The 26954-nt window shown below is 55.9% G+C and overlaps 1 protein-coding gene across 3 annotated transcripts; it reads left to right on the top strand.

Annotated features, from left to right (window-relative positions):
- The first annotated feature begins 3715 nt into the window (after window positions 1–3715).
- CLPTM1L (CLPTM1 like) lies at window positions 3716–26954 on the top strand. 3 transcript variants are annotated; one of them, XM_032135214.2, is made up of 17 exons: window positions 3716–4145; window positions 4375–4475; window positions 6936–7125; window positions 9334–9479; window positions 10312–10390; window positions 13108–13225; window positions 13887–13981; window positions 16276–16360; window positions 17837–17940; window positions 19101–19166; window positions 20094–20144; window positions 21011–21093; window positions 21677–21711; window positions 22766–22821; window positions 22905–22949; window positions 23814–23929; window positions 26255–26954. In XM_032135214.2, exons 1-17 carry the CDS (start codon window positions 3984–3986, stop codon window positions 26337–26339), a joined length of 1617 nt encoding a protein of 538 aa, XP_031991105.1. In that variant the 5' UTR covers window positions 3716–3983; the 3' UTR covers window positions 26340–26954. The 3 variants fall into 3 exon arrangements, with proteins under 3 accessions (XP_031991105.1, XP_031991106.1, XP_031991107.1); XM_032135215.2 differs by having other exon boundaries at window positions 3940–4145; window positions 9337–9479; XM_032135216.2 differs by lacking the exon at window positions 20094–20144 and having other exon boundaries at window positions 3941–4145.

Here is a 26954-nt window from a genome sequence, read left to right as displayed (position 1 = left end):
ATGCCCACATTCAACTGGCAAGATTCTCAAACACCGGCCCACAAGCCAGCACCTGGAGGGCTGCTCATGCACATGGTGGCACTTATCAATCTTTTCAATGATGGAGAAATCTTATCAATAACTTTTTGATGATGGAAAAATGTTCTTGGGTGGGCTAGGAAGTCCTGTAAGAGCGTGTCCTTGCAAGAGGAGAGCCAGAAGCTGGGCACAGGGGTCACACCTTGGGCCTAGATGTCCCTGCCCCTGACCTGCTAGAAAGCTGGCTGGTCTGCCACAGAATGCTTCTGCTTTGCCTCCAGGAAAAGGCCTTGTTATCTGCTAACTCCCAGAGGCACCCATCGCAGGATACCCAGCTTTGCCTGAGGGCTCTTGTCCCTGCTTGCCTATAAATATTTGCACCTGGGACAGAATTTAATCCGGATCAAAACTCAGTCTGAGACTTGCTTTCCTAGAACTACGACCCCAGGGGCAGGTAGCGTGAGCAGTGACAGAGTCCCACCTCGCCCTGCGGACACAACATCTGTTGAATGAGACCAAATGTGGGTTTGTGGCCCTTCATCCATAAATCCTGAAGATGTGCCAGGCACGGTGGCTCACGCCTGTAATCCCAGCACTTTGGGAGGCCAAGGCAGGTGGATCACAAGGTCAGGAGATCGAGACCATCCTGGTTAACACGGTGAAACCCCGTCTCTACTAAAAATACAAAAAATTAGCCGGGCGTGGTGGCGGGCGCCTGTGGTCCCAGTTACTCGGGAGGCTGAGGCACAAGAATGGCGTGAACCCAGGAGGCAGAGCTTGCAGCAAGCTGAGATCGCACCACTCCACTCTAGCCTGGGCGACAGAACGAGACTCCGTCTCAAAAAAAAAAAAAATCCTGCAGATGTTAGAACACGAAACCCAAAGAGAGAGAAACCCAAAGTGTGAACGAATACACAGAGGCAGGAGATACACCACCTTCCTCCCCAGGAAAGCCTGGGCACGAGGTCCCCGAGCTGAGCTGAGCCTGGGGGCAGGCTCCAGTCTCAGGACCCCCCACAGCCCTCACAGTAGGGTGTGTCCACATTCAGATGCCCTCCTCTCTCCCTCCATCCCTCTCTCAAGGCTGCATGGGCAGCTGTGGCCTCGTAGGGAGAGGTGTGGTTTGGGGGTGCCATTCCTATTTCCTTCGTGTCTGACCACTGCCCGAGGGCCTCACAAAGGAACCAAATCTCTTGGAGCCTGCATTTCCTGTCATCCTAAGTGGCCGTTGGAGTCCTCAATGTATAAGGACAGCAATGTCCTTCATGTTAGCTTTCTGGAACATTCCAGGCACTCCATGTACTAACAGGTTCCTTGCCAGAGGGCCCTCAAATGATGGAATTGATAAAAGCATTTTAAAACGTTGATAAATTCTCTAACCATAGACGTGGAGCTCAGTGAGTACGAATGCAAGATGTGACTCCCCCAGGCCTAGAAAGAAAGCCTTAGCTTCAGAGACGTGGGTAACCTTGGCTCTCCACGGGAGTGAGGCCGACAAGGCCAGTGGAATAGGGTCAAGCAGCCCCTGTTGCCCAAGCAGCCACAGCCGCCTGGCCTTCACTGCATCCAGCTGTGCAGTGGCAGAGAGGGCGCTGAGTGGGGACAGCAAGAGGAGAGGCCTTCAAGACCCAGGCCAGCTAAGCCTGGGGAGATAGAAGCAGCCACCACACTGGGGGAGTGTGGACGCAGGAGTTTGAGGAGTTCTGTGGGGTGCTGAATGGGGTCCTCCTCTGGCGCTTTCTCCAGGGAGTTCTGCAATGATCCACATTCTTTCCAGGGACTTTCTTTCAAGTGCTGTCACATGCTGGCGTGGCTCGCCGGCAGCCCAGCCTCAGTCGGTCAGAGTCGGAAGGCGACAGATGCAGGGCTCCCTTTCCTCATCTGGTCTCTCAACAGGGCAGGGGGACGGCCATGAGTGTGCAAATGTGTCCAGACCACTGCAGAACCTCTCATCTGTTCAGCTGGAGAGGCCCTTCCTGTCTCCGTGATCTTCCCCAAGATGGCAAATGTCCTGTACCACCGGCCACCCCTTCCGTTGGCCACTGTGGATGACACTAGGGGTGGACACTGACCAAGGAGGCACCAACCTGATTCCAGCTCCTAGAGCTGGCCAGGTGCCTGACAGGAAAATGAGGCATCTGAAGAACACAGAGAGATGGGGGTAGGGTGGTAGGAAGGGAAGGAGATGAAGCCACACCCCAGAGCTCCTGGGTTTGCAGCTCCTTCCCGAGGCGTGACTAGGTCCCTGCCTCTGGATGCCGTGAGACGTCCACCCTGGATAGCCTGCCGGTCCCCTTATGTTTGACAGCTGGAGTTGGAATTTGCCTCCGGCAGACCACAGGTCTACAGCCTTCATTCACATGTTGCACAGACTGTGGCAGGACCAGCACCCGCTGCCGGTGTGGGACGCCTGGCCCTGTAGGGGCACCCAAGAGTGGCTGGAGAGCAGGGTGTGATGCCTCTTGGACCACCCTGCAAAGGGCTCACGAGCCTGCTGAGGAGGATGCATTTGATCAGGGTAACAGGAGTCAGCAGAGGGCTTTCCAAGGACAGGTTTGCCAAGAAGCGAGAACAGACTGAGGGGGGAAGGATAGAGGCACTGGGTGTAGTCAGACACCATTGCAATGGTAGACGAACACCGCGCCGTGAGAAGACTCTGTGGGGAGGGTAACTAGGTGAATGCGAGTGAGAGGGGCGAAAAAAGCCTCGGACGGCTCCGAAGCTCCTGGCCCAGCTTCCAGGGGTTGGTGGCCCAGGACCGCCCCTGTACGCGGCCTCGGGTGCCTGCTCCAGGCAGGCCTCCTTCTCGGGCCCAGTCTCGGCACCAATCACTGTCCCATCGGCCAGTCAGCCAAGTCCTCTGAGTTCTTCCCAGAGCCCAGCACCCTGATGCAATTGTCCCTGCTCTGAAAACCCTCAGCAATCTATTGGGTCTTCAGTAGCATCTACTCTTTCTAGAAATGTCGAACAAGGTTTTTCGATTGTGGTGCACGTGTGGCAGACAAAGACAAGGAAACGGCCTTCCAGAGAACTGGCCAAAGGACGGGAGCTGCTCCAGTAACTGAAGGGCACAGACTGAGCGCTTCTGATGGAGTCGGGGAGGTCGCCGGCCCATCCACCGGCTGCCCGAGGGCCTCCCACTGACCTCCCCCAGCCGCCCTCCGAGGGGCCTTTGCTGACCTCGCCGTGCTGGGCACGCTCGGCTTTAGCGGGAAGCTGGGGGTCAGGTTCAAGGCTGTGAGGAGCCACTTCAGCCTGGGAATTTGAATTTTTTCTTCAAAAGCGCTGGGGAAAAAACCCACACATGGGATGAGGTGCCCGGCTTCTGTGAGGGTTCTGAGCACTTCGTTTTTCTTCCCTTTAGATTTTGACAACTGTGGACTAAAAGGGTTGCAGGCCCAGTGCCGGAATTCCAGTACCACCTTCCACCAGGCTCCCCACACGTCGACATGGCCCCCACTTGGTGGTCTGGCAGGCGTCGTAGGTTGGGGGCGGCGCCCCGAGGACCCCGAGGCCCTAGCCTTCCCCGGCGCCCCGCGAACGCCCTCCGCGGCCCCAACAGCTGAGCGCCTGGGTCCCTGAGAGGCACGCCAAGAGGGCGGCGCGGGCGGGTAACGTCACACATGCGCCGCATCCCGGACGCGCGTGCGCGGCGGCGGCCGAGACTCCGCTTCCCAGGGAGCCGCGCGGCGCGTCCACTTCCGGCAGGCGGCGGGGCCCGGAAGCGGCGCGCGGGGCCGGCGAATCCCGCGGCGCCAGGTCGGAGCGGGGCCGGAGCATGCGGGGCGGCCGGCGGTCTGCGGCGCGCGGCGCATTCGTTCCCCCGCGGCGGTGGCGGCGGCGGCGCGCGGCGGCTCTCCAGTGAGCGGCGGAGCCCGGAGCGGCGGGCTGGGCGCCGGGCGGGCGGGGCCCGCGGCTGAGAGGCGGGCGGGCCGGGGACGCCGGGCGCGGGGCGCGGGGCCGCCATGTGGAGCGGCCGCAGCTCCTTCACCAGCCTGGTGGTGGGCGTGTTCGTGGTCTACGTGGTGCACACCTGCTGGGTCATGTACGGCATCGTCTACACCCGCCCGTGCTCCGGCGACGCTAACTGCATCCAGCCCTACCTGGCGCGGCGGCCCAAGCTGCAGGTGAGCGTCCGCGGGGCCGGGGGCCGGGCGGGTTGGGGTGGGGGGCCTCTCCTCCAGGCCCCAGACGCCGCCGTCCCGTCTCAGTTCGGAGCTGTGGCCGTGCGAGTCGAGATGGAACCTTTCCTGGTCCCCCAGCGGCCAGGTCTTCCGCCCTCCGGCTGGCCGTGGGATGTGAGTGCGTCCTGCGAGGGCCTGGCCGAGCTGACTCGCGACGCCCCCTCCTTTCTAGCTGAGCGTGTACACCACGACGAGGTCCCACCTGGGTGCTGAGAACAACATCGACCTGGTCTTGAATGTGGAAGACTTTGATGTGGAGTCCAAATTTGAAAGGTATGGGCGTAGGACAAAATGCCAGTGAAAGGGAAAACATTACTCATGTTCAGATTGTTTAAAAGTTAGCTTTCTGTACATAACATGTTTATCTTAGAAAACTAGTATTACTGAATGTCTTGAAGTGGTAGAATATCGTAACTGGAGGCCTATGCGTGTCCTGTAAACATTCAGCCTGGAAGGTGACAGGTGATGAATGTCGTTTAGGAAGTAGCTCTCAGCAGAGTCTGATGGCAGTGGGATGTCCTGCAGGGGGAGGCTCCGAAGGAGCAGGGGCCACGCTTGGTGAACCAGTGGAGAGCAGACAGCTCTGCAGTTTCTCTACCGGGGCCAACCTGTCTTTTCCTGGTGGAAGTAGTTCGCTTAAGTTACTTGTGAGGGAAAAGGGATGAGGATGGAGGAAGTAATTTTGTAGAAAATCATAAATAAGTGACGTGTGACGTTAGAATAGAACAATGTCCAAATATGTAGAGTACCTTAAAAATTACATCTGACGTGGCCTTTTTTTTTTTAATTGAATGAGTATAATTTTAAATATGATTTGCTTCTCACAAGTCGACCACTTCCCTTCATTGCCTGGGAGGTGTCTGAGGAGAGAATAATGAAAGTTTGAGACTCATGCTGGACTCCACGCCCTCTAGGCGGCCAGTCCCTGTGGGTAGCTGGAGGCACTGGCAAGCCGGTTTCTGCCTGGCCTCTTTGGGCCTGTGACTTCAAGCCAGTTACTGCCCTCTCTCTGCCTCCATGAAAGAGAGGCCAGAAGTGCTGGCTTGGTCACCAGTCGGTTGTAGCTGCCCACACCTTTCAAAAATGCTCAGGATTCATCTGCATTGGGTTTAATTTCCCAGACATGAATACTGCCTCTTCCATGCCGGGCCCTGTACCAGTTACCAAGAACAGCTAGTGAGGTTTTCCATTTGACCTGGCACAGTGTCAGCTTGGAGGAAGTGGGGAGAATGAGCACTCTAACACAGCTCCCACTCAAGTGTCTCCAAGTGCACATTCCACCAGAGATACACAGCCCTGCACCCCCTGCCTGAAGAGAGACACTTAAGATGTCCTGGTGGAGACGTACTCTTCCCTGGGTAGTGAGGAGCCATAGATGCCTTTGTGTTTTTCATTATAACTTTGGCTGTAAGATTTTTTTTTTTTTTTTTTTTTTGAGATGGAGTCTTGCTCTGTTGCCAGGCTGGAGTGCAGTGGCACAATCTCTGCTCACTGCAACCTCCGGCTCCCGGGTTCAAGCGATTCTCCTGCCTTAGCCTCCAAAGTAGCTGAGACTACAGGCGCCGGCCACCACGCCTGGCAAATTTTTTTAGTTTTAGTAGAGATGGGGTTTCACCATGTTGGCTGGGTTGGTCTCAAATTCCTGACCTTGTGATCCGCGCGCCTCGGCCTCCCAAAGTGCTGGGATTACAGGTGTGAGCCGCCGCACCTGGCCAACTGTAAGATTTTTAAGGAGAGGCCGGGCACAGTGACTCATGCCTGTAATCCCAGCAATTTGGGAGGCCAAGGCGGGAGGATCACTTGAGCCCAGCAGTTCGAGACCAGCCTAGGCAATGTGACAAAACCCTATCTCTACAACAGTTTTCAAAGTTAGCTAGGCATGGTGGCATGCCCACCTGTAGTCCCAGCTACTCAGGAGACCGAGGCGGGAGGTCACTTGAGCCCAGGAGGTTGAGGATGCAGTGAGCTATGATTGCACCCTGCACTTTCAGCCTGGTGACAGCGAAACCTTGTCTCAAAAAAGAGACTTTTAAAGAGGAAGAAGAACTCATGTAACCATAAACAGGTGGAATGTGAGGTTTTTCCATGGGGCTGTAGTATGGACGTTGGGCCCTGGTGTGCGGGTGAAGAGCCAGGCGCTTGGTCCGAGGCCTACAGTTGTAGCAGCTCACCGGGCCTTTCCTCAGCTCATGCTGGATGCCGCACAGTCAGGGCAGACAGGCTTGAAAGTCAGTCCTTTGTGGCTGATCATCTTTTTTATCCTTAAAACTACAACACCCAGAAAAACTACCCACAGTAAATTTCTGAGACTCTAGTAGTGTGGGCCAAGGCACCTGGAGCCCTCGCAGCTGCTGCCCTTCCCTTCTGTCGCTTCAGAGTTGGGTGATTCAGTGTGTGTGGTCAGCTGGTATCCTGGCCAGGCCCAGAAGCTGCTTTCCATGTGGCTGCTTCAGCCCTGTGGCCTCAGGTGGGTCATTGACCTCTCAGTCTCCTGAGATGGAGGCAGGAAGTGCGGGCCGTTTTGCTTTCAGTTGTAGCGCCCACACCTGTGCCGAGTTCTCAGGACCCCCCCCCCCCCGCCACCAGGACTCGTAAAGCCCCGGGCAGGTGGGTTTCATTTTTAGTACTTCTGAGCTAAACTTAGTTTATTGAAACAGCTTTATAAAGGTATTTGAATAGTTTCTAGAGACAGAATATAATATGTATGTAGTGGAAATGATTGTTCTGTTTCAGGACAGTTAATGTTTCTGTACCAAAGAAAACGAGAAACAACGGGACGCTGTATGCCTACATCTTCCTCCATCACGCTGGGGTCCTGCCGTGGCACGACGGGAAGCAGGTGCACCTGGTCAGTCCTCTGACCACCTACATGGTCCCCAAGCCGGAAGAAATCAACCTGCTCACTGGGGAGTCTGATACACAGGTGAGGGTCTTCATGGGTTACTGACAACAGGCTGTGCCTCCCCGTCAGAATGGACATGTCTTTCTCCACACAGGCGGGCGATGTCTAGGGCTCCAGTGACTTTGTTGGGAGTAAAGCCAAAAGCCATTGGAATGTTACTGGCGTGCATTTCTGACTTTCAGCTGAATCATATCCATGACTTTGCACACAAGTTTTATCTAGAATTAGGGACAGTTGAAGTGATCGCTGGCATTCTTTATGCAGAGTCCCTCAGGGAGTGGGCCCTCTCAGTCTCTGGGGGCATCTACTGCACCTGGTGGGATGGAGCGCTGGTCCTGTAGAACTGGCCTGCAGCTTCTCACCAGGAGCTCTGGGGATGAGAGCGGGGCTCATTCTGCATTCTGTGTAAGACTGGACTATTCCTAGATGTTTATTCTAAGAGTGTAACTGGAGATTATGGAAAAGGTAGAGGTACAAGTTGTAGTTTGTACATCTGTAGAAAGGTGTATGCGCAAATGAAAACTGGAAGTCACTTGAGTGATCATGAACACAGGCCAAGGATAAAGCAAGGGAATTCTGACACCCACCTTTGTGTTGAGTAGAAGGTGAGATAATTTACAAAACAAGGCCGGCCGGGCGCGGTGGCTCATGCTTGTAATCCCAGCACTTTGGGAGGCCGAGGCGGGCGGATCACGAGGTCAGGAGATCGAGATCACGATGAAACCTCCATCTCTACTAAAAATACAGAAAAAAATTAGCCGGGCGTGGTGGCGGGCGCCTGTAGTCCCAGCTACTCGGAGAGGCTGAGGCAGGAGAATGGCGTGAACCCAGGAGGCGGAGCTTGCAGTGAGCCAAGATTGCGCCACTGCACTCCAGCCTGGGTGACAGAGCGAGACTCCGTCTCAAAAAAAAAAAAAAAAAAAATTTACAAAACAAGGCCGGGCACGGTGGCTCATGCCTGTAATCCCAGCACTTTGGGAGGCCGAGGCAGGTGGATCACCTGAAGTCAGGAGTTCGAGACTAGCCTGGCCAACATGGTGAAACCCTGTCTCTACTAAAAATACAAAAATTAGCTGGACGTGGTGGCACGCGCCTGTAATCCCAGCTACTCGGGAGGCTGAGGGAGGAGAATCGTTTGAACCGGTGAGGTGAGATGATGCCACTGCATTCCAGCCTGGGAGACAGAGGGAGACTCTGCCTCAGAAAAATTTACAAAACAAGACAGATGGCAGCTTTCCAGGAAGAGGCTGTGAAATTGTTCCAGACAGAGAGAAAGAGAGGTGTCTCAGAGTTGATGTGGTTTTGAAAGCCCTGCTAACACCTGCTCCTGCCTCTCCTCAGTTTGCATCTGTGTCTCCTTAGGAACATCCCTCACCTGCCCCTCTCCGTGTCTCCCTCATCTGGGGCCACATCCCTCCTCACCAGTGTCCTGAAAAGTGGGTGGGGTGATGGGTATGTGGCAGGTAGCGCAAGGAGCCTCCCTTGCAGGTAGCAAATGTGAGGAGGTGTGGAAAACCGTTTGTAATGTAAATTATTGCTAAACTGTATCTTTAGGTAGGAAGGGGGTGAGGCAATAGTGTTTCCTAGGAGGTATCAGATCTGAAACGAGCTAAGATTTCCCTGTCAGTCAGTGTCCCTTACAAGTTTAACTTCATTTAAGAGCCATGCATAATCCTCAGTGTGTCTCCTCCTTTAGGCAGCCCCACACGCTTGGTTTTAGAAGCTGTCTCCCTCTCTCTCCTTATAGCCACAGGGCTGTGTGAGCTCTGGACTTGCAGTCTTCTGCCAGGGTCAGGGGGCTCTCACCCTCTCAACTTCTGAGTGGGCCCACTTAGTTTGAGGACCCCAAAAAAGGAATTGGTAAAGTCTGTGACCGCATGTTGCAAAGCAGCACCCCCTGGCTTCCATGGAGATAAGGATGGGGGGGTGTTTGGCGAGAGTCGGGGAATTGGCAGCTGTGGGGCCGCTGTGCCCTCTCTGCTGGGCTCTCCCCAGTTGTACCCGTGCGTGGCTGTCTGTTCACAAGTTAGGGTGCCAACACTGCTGTCTGGGTGTGGTTTTTCCATCTGTGTGGCCATCTGTTCACAGGTTAGGGTGCTGACCCTGCTGTCCTGGGCACAGTTTTGCCCGTCTGTGTGGCCATTCTGTTGACAGGTTAAGGTGCTGACCCTGCTGTCCCGGGCATGGTTTTCTGTCCCAGCATTGGCCTCTGTTTTCCTCACTTAACAGCAGATCGAGGCGGAGAAGAAGCCGACGAGCGCCCTGGATGAGCCAGTGTCCCACTGGCGACCGCGGCTGGCACTGAACGTGATGGCAGACAACTTTGTCTTTGACGGGTCCTCCCTGCCTGCCGATGTGCATCGGTACATGAAGATGTAAGTGGGGCCCCAGAGCTGGAGCGCCGGGGGGAGGGTGCTGGGACCCTGGCTGTCCAGAGCTCGCCAGCGGGCCACTCCTGCACCCTGGAGTCCCCTCTGTGGCGAGGCACTTGCTGCCTGGGCCTCCCAGCTCTTTCCCACTTCCTCGTTGAGGTTGTGCTGCTACCACAGGGCTGGAAGGGGGAGAAAGGAATTCAAGCTGGAGCATCCTGCCGTTTGCTCCTGGCTGGCAAAGGCTTCCATGGAGAGAAAATGGAAGGCGCTGACGGGAACGGGTTGCTTTGCTCCCCTTGTGATTTTTTAACTTGGCTCGTTTAGATTTACTTAAAAGTTAATCTTTAGATTATTACTTTAGTATCACTTGCCATCAGTTAAATACAATTATTGGAATTCACGTGTTTGGCCACCTGAGCTCACCTCATGTCTCCCATGTGTTGGGGATCCCCCCCCAACTCCCGCGCCACAGCTCCGCCTCCCAGGTGGCTGCAGGTGACTCGCCCTTCCAAGTGTAGCGGCCACGTCCTGGGATTGCTCCGTGTCAGTACGCAGAGGGCCCTGGGCTCCACTGTACAGCCGTGTCCCTGTAGTTCCCCCGCTCCTAGTGGCCGTGGAGGCATTTTCCCACCTGTGGGTCTCACAAACGTACATATGTTGTCAGGCTCTCTGCTTCCGTCTGGGGAGGCTGTGCACTGGGGTCATTGTGACTGAGAAGCAGTTGAGGGTGGTGCTGGGGGCACTTCTCTGGGGTAAACCCCGTGTCTGGATGTGTTGATTCATTGAAAGGTAAAAGCCTTGGTGCTGACTTTGGAAAGTTGTGCTTTAATCCCAGGATCCAGCTGGGGAAGACCGTGCATTACCTGCCCATCCTGTTCATCGACCAGCTCAGCAACCGCGTGAAGGACCTGATGGTGAGTGACGCCTCTGCCCACTGGTTGTGCAGCTGGCGAGACACTGACCCCAAGACTGGCCCCACAGCCCCCGCACCCTAATGGACCGGTCCATTGCTGACATTTGACACAGAGCTTTTACCCATGCTGGGAAGCACTGCCTTCGAGTGTGCGAGGGCTGTGATGGGAGGGCCCTGGTGGTGCGCTGGGTTTGCTGTTGGCTGGCCGTGGAGTCCTGCTGAGCCTCTGGATTGACACTGGTAAAAGGCCCCTGAAAGATTGTTTATGCAGCACGTAGAGGGCAGCGCTTAGAGGGCAGGTGCATGAGCACCGTGTGAAACAGCGTCTGCATGTGAGCTCCTGGTGTGCCATGTAGATTAATTCACAGTGTCCTGAGCAAACTCCTGCTTTCCCCACCAGGGCTGGTCCTGCACAGGTAGCCAGAGGAGCAGGTGACAGTCCTTCCTCGGAGCTGGAGCCCCCGGGGTGGCCCCTGGCAAGGCGGAAGGCCTGTGTGAATAGAAATGGCTGCTCTCTGGGCTCTGGCGCCATGTGGTTACCGGCAGTAACAGCGCCTGCTCTCCCAGGGTTGTTTTGAGAGGAGATGAAATGTGGCCAACCTTTGGCCAGTATTGAGACTCACAGAAGCGGTTAATATTTAATGTCTCTTATTGCACATGAGGCACTGTGCTAAGCACTTTGTGAACCTTTCTATAATCGTGTTGCTGGGAGCTGTGGCGTTGTTTCACGGATGAGGTTATTTGGGGTTCAGAGGTGAACGCTCAGCTGGGGCCCTGCAGGATCGCCGCCCTGCCTCCCTGCGAGCCATCGCTGTCACTCCGGACCACCCACTAGGAGCCGGCCACTTCCACTTAAGGCTTTCGGCATCTCTGAGGCGGGCCCTTTCCCCTTTTTTGTTGATGAGGAAACTGAGTCCTGGGGAGAGCAGAGAGCTTGCTGGCAGGGGGTGCAGCTGCGAAACGGAGAAGCGGGCACCTGGCTGCTTTGATCTCTGCCCAGGCCCTGCTGCCTCCTGCTGACTGCAGCTCTCAGAACAGGCCCTCTGTACAGCTGTTCCCTCAGACCCCTCGAGGTCCCTAACATACTGCCTCCTTCACTTCTGGGGTCACTGATTGCTCCTATACAACCTGCAGGCTGGGGGCTGCACAGGCAGTGGCTGGCGAGCAGGTCTGGCGCTCCAGCCTCTCCCTGAATAGTTTCTCTGTCAGCCCCTGCAATTCCAACCTCTTTCTCTGTTTGCGGGAGTTTGCTGGTGTGCTGCTGACAAACCTCAGGACAGCAAGTTCTGCTAAAATGCCCCATACAGAGCTGTGTGAGCTGTGGCACCACCTCGTGGTCACCTCTTGTGAAGCCTCATGGTGCTGACTCCTTGCAGGCATTCAGGAGACAGTGGACAGGGGCAGGCAGCTGCAGAAGGCTGCCCTGTGTGTCTGTCTGCAGATCTGTCTCGTTAGAGGCCCAGAGCAGGCTTTGCGGCGCAGCTGTGCCAGTGGTGGCCTGCGCTCCAGTAGTTATGGAGACACGTGTGCCGACAGCAGCTTTTCCCCCGAATCACAGTCTCTCTCGTGTCGCTGTTGCTGTGTCTCACTTGGGGCCAGATTTGAGAGTTGCTGTCTTGAGAGAGGAAGCAGGCAGCTGGGATGCAGCAGGTGCAGGAAGTCAGCGCCTTCTGTGGCTGGGCCCAGCACTGCCAGATGGAGGAGGCAGTGACACCCTTCAGACACGCTTGGCAGCTCGAGGGGTGCCTGGAGGCCGCCGTCCACGTGCACTGATGCCACTTGGCTGCGTGGGGCGCCCTGACAGCTGCTCTCAGGACAACCTGGCACCTGCTGGTTGTGGCTCTGATTCCACCACACCCTGACACCAGCAGTGCCTCCCATGGCAGGGCAGGTGGATTAGAGCACAGCCCTCGCTGGATGTTCCAGCACCTGGAGGGTGGCGGGTCAGGGTGTGAGGCAGGGCCAGTGGGTTAGAGCACAGCCCTCACTGGATGTTCCAACACGTGGAGGGTGGCGCTCACCGGGTGTGGTCACTGCCCACGTGCTGTAGGGTGTGGGCTCGCCCTCATGAACCCGTTCCTCACCCTCCTACCTCAGCACCCTGGGACGTGGCCCGAAGCCTGTGTGTGTGAGGCCCCGGCAGGCTGCAGGACTAAGCTCATGGTTCTGAGGCCTACACATCCACCCTGCTGCCCGTGCTAGATTTGTGTTCCAGAAGCTTTCTGTTGTCCCCATGGCCACCCCCTGCTCTGTGCTTTAGGCCCTGAGGGCACTTTGCCCATGTGCTGCAGGGCTGTGCTTGTCCCGTGGTCTCCAACTCTTAGGACAGGCCGGGGCTCTGCAGGCCAAGCTCAGTGCTGTATGCTGCGCCATGGATTCCTAGCAGATGGGTGGCAAGCACCACCTCCGGGGCACCAGGACGTGTGCGGCTTGAAATTGAAGGGGCACGTGCAGCAAAACAGACCAGGCACTGCTAGCACTGCTGAGCTCACGGGGTCCTGGTGGGGGTGGGAACCTCCCTGTGCTGGGACGCAGCACGCTGGGGCCTGAGGCCTGTGGTGACAGAAGGAGGGACCGGGGGACGCTTGCTGGGCCCAGTCATGGCTGACCTGGGGCCACACAGGGATGGGAAGGGGGATGGCAGGGTTGGCGAGGGCTGCCAGTCAGCTGGGCGCAAGGGTATGAGGGCAGGGCCCTCAGTGTGGCTTTCTTCATCAGGTCATAAACCGCTCCACTACCGAGCTGCCCCTCACCGTGTCCTACGACAAGGTCTCGCTCGGGCGGCTGCGCTTCTGGATCCACATGCAGGACGCCGTGTACTCCCTGCAGCAGTTCGGTACGTGCCACACACGGCCGGCGTCTGGGTGAGGCTGCCCTGGAGCCCCTCAGGCGTCCGAGTGTGAATCCTGACACAGGCCAGGGCCTCTGCGCCTCCTGCTGCAGATCCTTGCACAGATGTTGAGTCGGAGGCTCAGCAACACCTGCCTCACTTCTCCTTGGAGATGACCTGGTTGATTGTCTGGAAATTGGCTTTATTAAGAACATAATATGTGAAATGCCATGATTTTGGTCAAATGAACCTTAACTATTGACGAGATTTTATTTGTGTTTTTTGTTTTTTTTTTTTTGAGACAGAGTCTCGCTCTGTTGCCCAGGCTGGAGTGCAGTGGCGCAATCTCTGCTTATTGCAGCCTCCGCCCCCTGGATTCAAGCGACTCTCGTTCCTCAGCGCCCCCACTAGCTAGGATTATAGGGGCGCGCCACCACGCCCGGCTAATTTTTGTATTTTTAGTAGAGATGGAGTTTCACCGTGTTCACCAGGCTGGTCTTGAACTCCTGACTTCAAGTGATCTGCCTGCCTGAGACTCCCAAAGTGCTGGGATTACAGGCATGAGCCACTGCGCCCGGCCTAAATTTTTATATTGAAAACTGTATTTGTAATGTTAGGTAAGATTGACATTGCCTGTTTTATATTGTATGTTTTTTTTCCTTGACAGGGTTTTCAGAGAAAGATGCTGATGAGGTGAAAGGAATTTTTGTAGATACCAACTTGTACTTCCTGGCGCTGACCTTCTTTGTCGCAGCATTCCATGTGAGTCGTCTGCCAGGGGGGCTTGCCGCAGGCACTGGGGGGACTCCCTGGGCCCCGGGCCTCCTGCAGGGTCTCTGGACCTGGGGTTTGTGGGCGCCTTCCAGCCCTGTAGCCCTCAAGCGTCCACTCCCATCACTCAGCAGCCAGCATGCCTGACACCTGGCGACCATTGTCCCAGTGGGTGATTTCTCCCCGTTCTGAAAAGGGAGGGACCATAGAGCTCCGTCCACAGCCTTGGAGACTTGGGCTGTGCTGGCTTTGGGGGTGGTTTTGAAAAGGATCCAGGGTACTCTGAGCAGTGTCCACACCAATGAGATGAATAGGTGCAGGCATCTCACTCTCCCCTGCCCAGGCCCCGACCCCATGCAGAGCCAGGGGTGGAGCTGGGCAGCTTCTGGCAGAAAGTACTTCTCTTGTATACATTCTAACACACTGATTTTAAATGTAGAGTCAGTCCTGTGTGTATACAGTAGTTCCCCCTTACCCGATGTGTATACAGTAGTCCCCGCTTATCCTCATCCGGTGTGTATACAGTAGTCCCCCCTTATCTTCATCCGGTGTGTATACAGTAGTCCCCTTTATCCTCATCTGGTGTGTATACAGTATTCCCCCCATCCTCATCCGGTGTGTATACAGTAGTCCCCCCTTATCCTCATCCTGTGTGTAGACAGTAGTCCCCCCTTATCCTCATCCGGTGTGTATACAGTAGTCCTCCCTTATCCTCATCTGGTGTGTATACAGTAGTCCCCCCTTATCCTCATCCGGTGTGTATACAGTAGTCCCCCCTTATCCTCATCCGGTGTGTATACAGTAGTCCTCCCTTATCCTCATCTGGTGTGTATACAGTAGTCCCCCTTATCTTCATCCGGTGTGTATACAGTAGTCCTCCCTTATCCTCATCTGGTGTGTATACAGTAGTCCCCCCTTATCCTCATCCTGTGTGTATACAGTAGTCCTCCCTTATCCTCATCTGGTGTGTATACAGTAGTCCCCCCTTATCTTCATCCGGTGTGTATACAGTAGTCCCCCCTTATCCTCATCTGGTGTGTATACAGTAGTCCCCCTTATCCTCATCCGGTGTGTATACAGTAGTCCTCCCTTATCCTCATCTGGTGTGTATACAGTAGTCCTCCCTTATCCTCATCCGGTATGTATACAGTAGCCCCCCTTATCCTCATCTGGTGTGTATACAGTAGTCCCCCCTTATCCTCTTCCAGTATGTATACAGTAGTCCCCTCTTATCCTCATCCGGTATGTATACAGTAGTTCCCCCTTATCCTCAGGGGTATGTTCAAAGACCCTCATTGGATGTCTGAAACCAAAACCTAGAAAGACTGGTTTCTTCTGTAAATATATGTATTATACAATGGTTATGATAAAGTTCAGTTTATAAATTAAGCATAGTAAGAGATTACCCACAATAACTGGTAACAGAAACAGGACAGGACACTGTGATAAAGTTACGTGGGTGTGGTCTCACTCTCAGAATATCTGCCTCATCGCACTGCTCCATGGGTAACCGAATCCACGGACGGGAAACCATGGGTAAAGCAAGGCTGCTGTGCTCTTATTGTCGTCCGTGGAGCTGAGCTGCTAGAGGAGAGCCATCCTTGTGGCTGTTAGGCTGGCCTGTGGTTAGGCGGTACCCAAGAATGCGGCCGGCACTGGTTCTGAATGCCTGGGAGTTTGGCTGCCAGTCAAGCTAAAACTTTCCAAAGCCGTACTAGAGAATTAAACAATTTTTATTAAAAGGTCAGTGTCTCTGAGGATGAGCTCATGCATGGTTAGGTTTTTGTAAGTTTTTTTTGAGATAGGTCTCACTATGTTGCCCAGGCTGGTCTCAAACCCCTGGGCTTAGGCGGTCCTCCAGCCTTGGCCTTGCAGTAGCTGGGACCACAGGCATGGGCCACCATGCCCAGCCCTTGCGTTTTTAGCACAGTTGAGAGATGAGGCTGCCCTGAGTGGGCACAACCCGAGAGCAGGGGCACCCAGCCAGGCCCACGATCCAGGGGAATCCAGAGCCTCCAATTGCCTGTGGGCCTTTCCAGCAATTCAAGTCAAAGATACATATTATTTCAGAAGTGCCCCTGCAAAGCCCGCCTGGGCACTCTAGGTTCTGACATGGCAGGCCAGACGCGTAGAGGCGTGGGTCCCGAGTGTAGACGTCTATCCTGATGTGTCCTGAGGCTGAGCACACCTGCAGTCTCAGGGTCACACACAAGACCTCTATCTCTGTCTCACAGGAGATAGAAACAGCAGGAGATGTGAGTTGCTGTCGTGTGTGTTCTCTCTAGCTTCTCTTTGATTTCCTGGCCTTTAAAAATGACATCAGTTTCTGGAAGAAGAAGAAGAGCATGATCGGCATGTCCACCAAGGCAGGTAGGCGCCCCGAGCGTGGCCCTGCTTAGATGCTCTGCCTTGGGGGAGCTCACTGGAGTGTGCGGTAAAGGGCTGCCTGCCTCACTGCTGGCTGCAGACACAGCCCCGGGTGTGTGCTTGGCTCTTGAGAAGCCTCTGAGACCAGGCACCGTAAAGCCCAGGGAGCCATTGCGGCATTTGTGGTGGGACTTTCGGAGGCTGCGAGGCTCAGGGCCTCCAGAGGCTACACAGCTCAGGGCCTGGCTGCAGACTCTGGTGTGCATGGGGTCTGGGCCTGGACTGTGGAGAGTGAGATGCATGGACCTCTCGAGCCTTCCCAGCTGCTCGTGGGCGCTGAGCAGGGCTGGGGCCTCACATCTCCTGTCTTGGTTCCCTCACCCTGTCCTCCCGCTGGTGTTTCTTCCCCGACCAGCACAGGCCTGGGCGTGTGGGGCCTGCCAGGTGATGGCAGTTGATAGGCCCGTGGTGCTGTGCCTGGCATTGGTGGGCGGTGCACAGCTGTTAGATAGGACAGTGGTAGGCCCATGGTGCTGTGCCCAGCAGTGACAGGCAGTGTGCAGCTGTTAGGTAGGGTGGTCAGGGACCCCTGAGGCCAGCAGCCCAGGCAGGAGGCCTGCCAAAATCTGGGACCAGTGTTCCTAGCCAAGGGTGCCTGCCGTGGTTAAGGGGTCCAAGTGAGTGAGGGGTCCTCCTGACCTTGCAGGGGTGGAGGTTGTCACAGTGAGGTGGGGAGCGGCGGTCCGGACAGGGGCGAGGGGTTGACGGGTGTGAGGACGAGGAGTGGGTGTGTCCTGTTGGTTAGGAGTGAGGAGCATTTGGCTCCAGTATCAGACCCAAACAAGTTGTTTTTCTCACATGGAAAAGACGCCCAAGCAGGTGGCCCTGGCTGCTTGGGGGCCCTGCCATGTTCTGTGTTGTTGTCTCCTAACCCTAATGCCTTTCCCAGCGTCCCGGGTTGGGGTGGCCAGCAGACAGCGGCTGTGGCCATGACCACTGTTTGTCCTGTGGCTCCATAGATCTGGTTCCCCTGCCTGCCCTGGGGGCTTGCGGGAGGAGGAAGACGTGTTGAATAAGCTAGAGTAGTTCTTAAGGTACAGCTGGGGAGGAAACAAATCCAGACTTGAAAAGCCACGCGCTTATCACAGAACTGGCATAAGACCTGCCCGGAAGCAAAGCTGTGCTGGCCCCGTCATCCGACCTCTGCCCACGTTCCATGCTCGTTTGCAAGTGTGGCTCAGACACGTGTTTGTGGAGCTGGTGTGGGGCCAACTGTTCAGTTCAGCAGCCTTCAAAACACTTTCCTAGCTGCTGAATGCTTCATTGTTCTTTTTAAACGGGGTGACGTGGACTGGGGAGTATCTGAAGCTTCTTGGGTGTGGTAGGTTGGGATGGGGGACTGGGGGTATGTGTGTGACTTGGGGGGCACAGGTGGGGTCTGCCCTGCACCCCCTCCCAGCCCAACCATCCTGTCCCCAGTGCTCTGGCGCTGCTTCAGCACCGTGGTCATCTTCCTGTTCCTGCTGGACGAGCAGACGAGCCTGCTGGTGCTGGTCCCGGCAGGCGTTGGAGCTGCCATTGAGGTGAGTCCCAGGCAGTGACCCGAACTGTCTGAGGTCCACGGGCCTCCGTGCACTCAGGAAAGGCTTTCAGCCCCGGGACATGAGACCTTCTGTGGAAGCCTGCGTGCTTGTTCCTGACGGCCTCAGTGTTCTGGAAGCTGTGGGATGGCAGGCAGCGGGGGTAAAGGCTTTGAGCAAGTGGAGAGCAGGGAAATGGGTGTTCGGGTGGTATCAGCTCATGAGGCCCCGTCCACCAGGCAGAGAGTCCTGAGGCCCCGTCCACCAACCAGAGTGTTTTCACGTGCTTGAGAAATCCCACCATGTGCAAAGCAGAGGTGTAAACCGTGGGTCCTTGAGAGGCTCGTGCTGTGGCTAGAAATCTGAGCACAGCGGCCAGGTAGGCAGTGATGGAAATCACTCGGTGCCCTGTGGTCCAGCCCTGGTTGTTCGAGAGCTCAGAAAAGCCAGCCAAAAGGGAACCTCGTGGGGCAGGGCCAGCTTGGGAGCAAAACTTGAGGGGGGCTATGGCCTTCAGGGTGAGAAGGCCCAGACATCTGCCTAGCTCCTCCCTGAGGTCTGTGCCACCCCAGTGGGAGCCAGAGTCTGAGGGCCCCGCAGTTGGTGGCCCACCTGTGGGTGGGGGCCTGTGCGGCCGTCATGCCTGTAGAGGAGGAGCTGGATTAAATGACGCTGGAGCACCACAGACAGGGGCCCTCCATAGGTACAAGTCATAGTGCCATGACCGGCTCGGGCACCAGTCCTGAGCTCCGTGGGTGATGCCTTCCAAGGATGCAGCCAGGAGGTGGCGGCTCTCAGAGTGGTCCCAAAACAGGCTCCAGGGCTGCCTGAGTGCCAGGCAGAAGGAGGTGGGGGCTAATTTGGGTGCAGGCAGGGTGGTGTAAAGAACCGCACTCGCATGCTGGTTTTGTTGTCCACTGGGCGGTGGCTGTGCAGCCCACCTGACCAGGTACACCTGCCGGGTGTGGGTTAGAGACCCAGGTCCGGCCCCCATCGCTCTGGCCTGAGCTGTGGGAGGGACAGGAAGAGGACAGTGGGCTGGGCGGGGCCGTGGGCGGCGGGGCCGTGGGCAGCGGGTCCTTCCCATTACTGTCTGGGTCATTCATTCGGGGGCTCCTGGCCTTGGAATATTAAAGGCACTATTTCCTGATTTCTCCCCTCAGCTGTGGAAAGTGAAGAAGGCATTGAAGATGACTATTCTTTGGAGAGGCCTGATGCCCGAATTTCAGGTAGGATTTAGTTGTAGTGGCTGAACCCCAAGCCTCTCTGAAGAGTGTGGTTTTGCAGCCTGCGCAGAGTAAGGGGGCCATCTGCAGATGAGTCACTGCGCGCCTGTCAGGGGAGCCTCCGTGGTGGAGGCAGCACTGGTTTCTGATCGCAGCCACTCTCTTCACCTGAGGATTCCCCAGTCATATACCTAGTTCTGACCCTCTTCAGTGTAGACGGCAGCACTTCTGGGCCTGAGCTGGCCTCTGGGAGACAGGATGCTGGCTGGCCAGCGCGGGTGCTTCGTTTTGGCACCTTGCCCAGAAGGCGCTCCCGAGGCTGGTGCTGAGTGGGGTCCGTACAGTCTTGGCAGTCCTCAAGTGAGTGAGCCCCTGCCCTGAGCCGGTGGCTGCCCCAGTGCCTGGGCGCTCATAAGGTCCCTAGGCAGATGAGGGCTGGGGCAAAGCTGGAGTTGAATCTCAGTGCCCACAGATGGACCTTGATTGAGGTGGGGCCCTCAGCAGTCACAGGCTGAGATTTTCCTTGCTGTGGGCTGTGGGAGGCAAGAAGCCCAGCAGATGCAGCACAGCCACTGTGTTCCACCTTGCCCTGTGGCTCGTGGCCAGCTGGTTCAGAGTGGTGTTGGCTGTACCTGTGCACTCTGCAGTGTTCTCACTGAAGCAGTGGCACTGAAAACTGAGCCGCCTGAGCGAGGAACAGCAGTGAGGCCGCGTTGCCCCCGCTCGGGCTTGTGGGACCCAGGGCCAGGGTGAGGCGGGAAGGATCCGTGCGGATCCCTGTCCTCTCCTCGCCCGGTAGGGACCTGAGCGCCCTCTGTAGCGAGGCCTGGGTCAGCTCTGCAGCCATTTGTGACGCCCCTTAGTCACAGCTCAGCTGTGCTCAGATCCTCCCTGAGTCTGTTAATATCACTGTGTTGAATTTCACAACAGTTTGGCACTTACAGCGAATCTGAGAGGAAAACCGAGGAGTACGATACTCAGGTAAGTCACGTGTGATTCAGGGCACGTGCATGCCAGGCAAATCCAACACCCTCGAAGACGGGGCTCTTACTGTCATTGGTCAGTGTGGAAGTCTCCTTGGAGTACGGGTCAGCCCGCCTTGAGCAGGGATCCCAAGAGCGAACACATAAAACCCAACTTTCTTACTGGGAAGGGCGGGGGCTCGCAGAGACTCATTTCCCAGTCCTTACAGGCACAGCCTACCTGTGTCACCGTATAGTAGGGACATTTTCATCGTTTGTAAGTCACGTTCGCCGGGCAGCTGACGCAGGCCATGGTGTCTGCTGTGGTTGCTGGGAACACACTTCCTGTCACCAAGGCCATAACGGCTGCGGCTGCACAGTGGCCTGGAGGAAGGGCCCCAGCAGCACAGGGCGTCACCTTTCCCCATTGCTGTTGGGGGAGCTGGAATTCTCAGTTCAAGTTAATAGAACATTTCTGCACAGGAATGATTTTAGTGTGGTTTAATATTCACCAGCTTATATCTAACTTTCATGGAGTTGTAAAGCTGAAATCAGAATAGATACAGCTGGCGATGTAACTACATTACTTAGTGGGCAGTTTTTTCAGGTTTCTTTCCATTATGTTTATTGATCTGTTGTGGGTTGGTTGGTTTTGACCCACCAGAATTGATCTATTATTGTTAACTAGCGCCTGTAGTTACACCCCGGCTCTGGCGTGTGCGGTGCCCTGCCTGTGCCCCTCACGCCACCCCCTGCAGAGCAGCCCTGCCACCCTGAGTGCCGTAGCTCGTTCTGTCTGTCCCTGTCGGGGTGAGCTCCATGCAGTGTGTTTACAGAGGCTTGGCGTTTGGGCCTCTAACTGGAAGCCATCTTTGTTCCCTGCAGGCCATGAAGTACTTGTCATACCTGCTGTACCCTCTCTGTGTTGGGGGTGCTGTCTATTCACTCCTGAATATCAAATACAAGAGGTAGGAGGCCGCACATGCTTCACCTGCTGCGTCTTTCCCCTCAGAAAGCCATTTGGATGACTGAGCTAGAGCAGGGTGCAACTGGAGGGCAGACTCGGGGCTGGGGCACTTGGGCGAGCGCCTGGGAGGGGTCCTGCCCCTGCAGCTGCACACGGTGGGCTCTGGGCCTCAGTGTCCCCCCTGGTAAGGTGTAGCTGAGAGGACTGACTCCGGCCACCAGGCTTCATGGGAGGCTTGGGCCTGAGCTGAGAGGGGTCCCGGAGCCTCCGGCCTCTGCTGCCCAGGTGGGGTGCTGGCCCTGAGCTCAGAGGGGTCTCAGAGTCCCCGGCCTCTGCTGCCCAGGTGGGGTGCTGGCCCTGAGCTCAGAGGGGTCCTGGAGCCCCCGGCTTTTGCTGCCCGGGCAGGGGTGCTCAGCGCTGTCTCCAGCTTGAGAACCAGGCTCAGCACTGCTGCACTTGCCTGCCGAGCTGCCGTGAGAGCACTGGGTGTTTTCAGAGGATTTTTAATGAAAGAATTATTTTTCGTCAATTTAATACAGATATTAAGCTATGCGAGAAATGGGACTTCTCTTTTTCCGTTTCAGCTGGTACTCCTGGTTAATCAACAGCTTCGTCAATGGTGAGTCCATGTGCTTCCCTGCTTCAGTAATAGTGTTTACAGCAGGCACCAATTTAATTGTTCTTGCATCGTAACCCAGTGTGGCAGGCCCCCCTGTGATTTGAGGCTAATCCCTCCCCACCCTGTTCAGGCGCCTGTGTGGTGCCCAGGGCTCCCCCCAGGCTGTGAGCAGATAAAGCCCTGCGTGGCTTCACAACAGTGACTGGTTCTGAGAAACAGGTCCTTGTACAAGCGCCAGGGAGTGCTTACACCAGACGTGGCAGCCCCTCCATGCCAGGCTGTGTGGTGCAGCCGCCTGGTATATGTGTCCATCACTGATGGAAACGGCGTTGTGTGGTTGCACGACTGTTGTCTGTTTTCTTCATGGAAACAAGTAAACCTAAGCATTAAAACAACACCATCCACGTCTGGTTCCTTAGAGCAAATGGAAGCACCAGGCTCCGGTGCACGGCGCGCCCCCTCCTGCCGATGCACTGTGGGGATCCTGCAGGGCCCTGTGCTCAGGGCCACATGTCCTGGGAGGTCCGCCTGCCCCAGGTGGCACCTTCAGCTGCATGGGCTGCTGTGTCCATCCCCTGGCCCCACCAGACCAGCCCCGATCGCAGCTTTGTGGTCTCTTTGGGAAGTGGTCCCGTGAGCATTAAGGGCAAGGGCCTGTCTGATGCAGAGCAGGTGGGTCCCGCACTGCCGTCCTCCCTGGTGGGAGTCCCACACCTGACCCCTGGGGCAGGACCTTGTGGGTCAGGAGGCCGTGTCCTCATAGCCCCAGGGTGCTCCAGTGCTCACTCACTTGACCCCGTGGGCAGCAGTTACACTGATTAATAAATAAAAGAGCTTTGCTCTCCAAAGTTGTCATAGACTTGATAAACTTACCAGCCAGAAAGCTGCTTCACGCCATGACGGATTCTGAAGTTGTCTGGATAGCCGACCTTGTTTTCTACCCACTATGCATAGACGTGGCAGCCCGGCCCTCCGCACCTCGTGAGTGCTGTCTGTGCGTAGACGTGGCAGCCCGGCCCTCTGCACCTCGTGAGTGCTGTCTGTCTTTCTGCAGGGGTCTATGCCTTCGGTTTCCTCTTCATGCTGCCCCAGCTCTTTGTGAACTACAAGGTAAGGCGGTGTGTGCTGCCCACAGCCTGGCCCCATCTCCTATGCTGCCCACAGCTGACCTGTGCCTGTCTCTCCTGTTTCAGTTGAAGTCAGTGGCACATCTGCCCTGGAAGGCCTTTACCTACAAGGTGAGTGTGACAGCTGGTGAGGAGTCCCTTCTCTGAGCAGAGCGTGAGCAAGGGTGTCTTCCAGCCAATAGCATTACCGGGGCCATCTCTGCCCAGAGTGCGTCTGCAGCTGTCCCTTTCATTGAAAAATATTAAGGAGGCTCCTTTAAAAAAAAGCGAAGAGCTGTAGAGTAACTTCAGACCCTGAAAGACTGGGGTGGTTCTCTCACTTGTCACAGATTTGGTCTTTTTTTCTTTTTTTTCTTTTTTTTTTTTTTTTAGTGTTTATGTTTCTTCTTAGTACATGTGTCAAGACACAGACCCCCTGTGGCCCGGTAACCGGTGCCTGGGGACAATGGATTCAGGCCTCCCAGGCAGGAATGGAACCCCCATGGGCCGTGGCCATTCCCTGCCGGCAGAGCTGCGGAGGCCCTCTTGGCTCCGTGTGGGATTAGAAGTGCCTCAGCACTGCAGGCGGAGCTGAGTTAATGGGACATGATTTGCACTTTTCTGAAGTCAATTACAAGCTCCCAGAGGAAAGGGCAATGCTCGGGCGGCTCTAACCTTGGCTCTCCCCTTGGCTCTGTCTCGGGCGGCTCTAACCTTGGCTCTGGTTTCAGGCCGTTCTCTTTGGGTTCCCTGATGTGGGAGCCTGGGCGAGACCCGCAGTGTGTCGGGTGCCAGCGGCTGTGGGGAGCCCGTGAGGGAACAGAGCGCCGTGTCTCCACTTGCCAGCTTTCTGCTCTTTTCATTGTTGCCGTGAGGAGTTCCAGTTAGTTAGTTCCAAGTATCTGCCGAAAGCTGTTTGCTTGGTTAGGTTACCAAAAACAGTAGGATTCCAGCCCCAGCAACTGGGGTTCACCCTCCTCCTGTCTGGCCCTGCAGGCTTTCAACACCTTCATTGATGACGTCTTTGCCTTCATCATCACCATGCCCACGTCTCACCGGCTGGCCTGCTTCCGGGACGACGTGGTGTTTCTGGTCTACCTGTACCAGCGGTGGTGAGTGCAGCTGTGCACGCTCAGCTCTTGGTCCATCTCAGCGGCGTGGCGCTGCTGCTAAACGGAATGACAGCACCCTGCGCCTGTTTACCCATTTGAGGGAAAAGATAATTTGCAGGTGGTGGTTTTTCCTGTCTTGCCTAAACTTGGGTTCCGGTTACCCATGATATGTCCTGGCAAGAAACTGTTCCAGTTCTGTCTCCTCATTGTGCTTTAGAAATGCTCATTTCTGTGTGAATTATTGATTAGCCACTGAAAGCAAATTTCTCTCCTGAAGCTATTTACCTATTCACAGTCATTGCTATTGAGCAGAACAGAGACCGTAGCACGGCTAATCCATACTTGGCGCTAGCCTTGAAGTGTCCAGCCGGCAGTCTCAGGGCCCAGGTCTCCAGCGTCGGGAACAGGCTCTGGGCCACTCTTGGGCTGTGTGTCCCTGCAGGGCAGAATGTCACTGGAGAGCTCGCTCACCTCAACGTTGGCCACACCCCTGAAACCAGCCACCCGGGCCTCTGAAGACTACGTTGTGTTGACCTCCCAGCTTGGCCTTCAGGTTGAAGGCTGACGGCTAAGGAAAAGGCTTTGTGGAATTTTCTAAGCGCAGAGGCTCAGGCCCCACCCCGGGTCTCCCGCTTCCCTTCCAGGCTTACATCTGCCCTCTCTGTCAGCATTTCTAAATGCAGAAGCTCAGGCCCCACCCTGGGCCTCGGAATTTTCTAAATGCAGAAGCTCAGGCCCCACCCTGGGCCTCCCGCTTCCCTCCAGGGCTGATATCTGCCCTCTCAGTCAGCAAACGCTCCCTCCAGCTCTGGTGTGCCAGGGTAGGAGCCAGGGATCTGGGGCTCCCCTCGGGAGGGTTGTATCTGGACCACTGCAAGCACTGCCCTCACCTCCAGTCCCGGCCCCAGGGCCTTGTCCAGGGGTGGAAGGAGTGTGTGTCACCCCTAAGGCCTGCTGCCAAGTGTCTCAGAGCCTCCTGGCTGTGTCCTTTCTCTGGCCCTCGAGGTGCCTCTTCACATTTCTCCCCCCCCTACCCCCGACCAGGAGGCCACCACTCACATACCATGGCTGTGACACTTCCCTGCGCCCTTCCTAGGCCATGGCCCCCCTCAGGGCCTGGGGCCATCTTACTAGTGCAGGAGAGGGTTCCTCTTCCCCCAGGCCGTCCTGGTGGGTCCTGCCTAGGTCCGGGGTGACGGTCCTTGGGGAGCGCAGTGCTCCCATTCCCGCCCTGTCTCCACACTCAGCCTCACCAGGTGTTTCAGAGCCTCTGTCCCAGCCAGCGTGAGGCTGGCATTGTTCTGCCTGTTTTACCTCTTTGTTTGGGTGCAGTTGGCACATCCACACAGTGGCTCATGGCCGCCCTTGCCTAGCTCTCCAGGCCTGGCCGCCGGCTGCCCACCCACCCTGTTGCTGTCTCATGCAGCCCCTGCACTGGAGCTCCAGCTTGTGTCTCAGCAGGAAGGGCTATTTCCCTATAAGCAACACTCAATCACACGGGGCTTGGTTCCTGTCCCCCGTTCACCATTCTCAGATCCCCCAGTTGGCCTCCTGCCCCCTGCAGAGCTTGAGGTTGTCCAAGCCACGGAGCCCTGGATGCTGCTGCGCCTGGTGTGGTTGTCACTCTTCGGGGTCCCGTCTCAACTGTGAGCCCTTCAAGTGGCTCCCAAGTCCTCGCAGGTGGCCCGGGGTGTGCCTGAAACTGCTATACTCAGGCTCTGTGTGTTTCTAGCTCCAGACCTGCAAACGGCGTTTGGCCAGGATCACAGGGCCCTTGGTGGGCAGCAGGTCCGTTTCTAAGCTGATACGCTGTACTTCTGTTCGCGGCCATGTAGAGCTGCCCCTCACACCACAGCTTCCTCATCCATACGTAGGGGTGATGTTGGCAAGGCCTCTGGGGCGCTCAGGATCAAAGGCGATGGCAGTGTCCTGCCAAGTGTTCACAGCTGATGAGACGCGGTCCCTGAACACGGCGGTTCCTGTTCTGACCACTTGAGTCTGTGATTCCACAGTTCCCAGAAGGCAGCCAGTGCAGCCTCTGAGTCCTCCCTTCGGCCGTGGCAGCCAGTGCAGCCTCCGGGTCGTCCCTTCGGCCAAGCTTCCCTTTCCTTGAGAGCAGCGCACTGGCCTGGCCATGCAGAACAAAACACAACTCAGAAATCCCTCCTCAGCCCTCGGCAGTAAAACTTCTGAGGATTTGACTTTTTAGTTAATTTGCTCACTGTGGCAGCTCACTGGAAAATAAATCAAGGATGCCAAGTCCTCCTCTTAGAAAAATAGCCCCTGCAGTGGGCTTTGCTGATGTGCTCATTTATGTTGTTGCAGGCTTTATCCTGTGGATAAACGCAGAGTGAACGAGTTCGGGGAGTCCTACCAGGAGAAAGCCACGCGGGCGCCCCACACGGACTGAAGGCCCTGGGCTGCCGCCGGCCAAGTGCAACTTGAATTGTCAATGAGTATTTTTGGAAGCATTTGGTGGAATTCCTAGACATTGCATTTTCTGTGTTGCCAAAATCCCTTCGGACATTTCTCAGACATCTCCCAAGTTCCCGTCACGTCAGATTTGGAGCTGGTAGCGCTTACAATGCCCCCACGTGTGAACATCTGTCTTGATCACAGAGCTGGGTGCTGCCAGTCACCTTGAACTGTAGTGGCTGCCGGCACACGAGTGTCCAGGGTTCGGCCATGTCCTCAGGCTGGCAGGGGCAGGAGCCCTCGCAGGCAAGGGGGCCGTCGGATTTCCGTTTCAGGTGGTTTTCTAAGTGCTCCTTATGTGAATTTCAAACACATATGGAATTCATTCCGCATGGACTCTGGGATCAAAGGCTCTTTCCTCTTTTGTTTGAGAGTTGGTTGTTTTAAAGCTTAATGTATGTTTCTATTTTAAAATAAATTTTTCTGGCTGTGGCATTTTTCTTGACCTGGTATAATGAAAGTATTCCAGATACTTGAGTTTAACCCTTTTCCAGAAAGTAATACATGATATGGATTTATTTATGCATTAAAAGAGCAAATTTAAAGAGCC

Source organism: Hylobates moloch, unplaced genomic scaffold (genome assembly GCF_009828535.3).
Source record: "Hylobates moloch isolate HMO894 unplaced genomic scaffold, HMol_V3 SCAFFOLD_17, whole genome shotgun sequence".
NCBI classification, from domain to species: domain Eukaryota; kingdom Metazoa; phylum Chordata; class Mammalia; order Primates; family Hylobatidae; genus Hylobates; species Hylobates moloch.
Note: the sequence above shows the minus strand (reverse complement) of the source record. Positions and strands in the feature narration are given on the sequence as shown.

What these genes read in the sequence shown, in the direction of transcription:
- CLPTM1L (XM_032135214.2), top strand. Translation starts at nt 3,984, where the DNA reads ATGTGGAGCGGCCGCAGCTCCTTCACCAGCCTGGTGGTGGGCGTGTTC. An exon ending in CTGAATATCAAATACAAGAG is followed by an intron (nt 21,094 to 21,676) that starts GTAGGAGGCCGC and finishes TTTCCGTTTCAG; the next exon opens with CTGGTACTCCTGGTTAATCA. An exon ending in GTCTACCTGTACCAGCGGTG is followed by an intron (nt 23,930 to 26,254) that starts GTGAGTGCAGCT and finishes ATGTTGTTGCAG; the next exon opens with GCTTTATCCTGTGGATAAAC.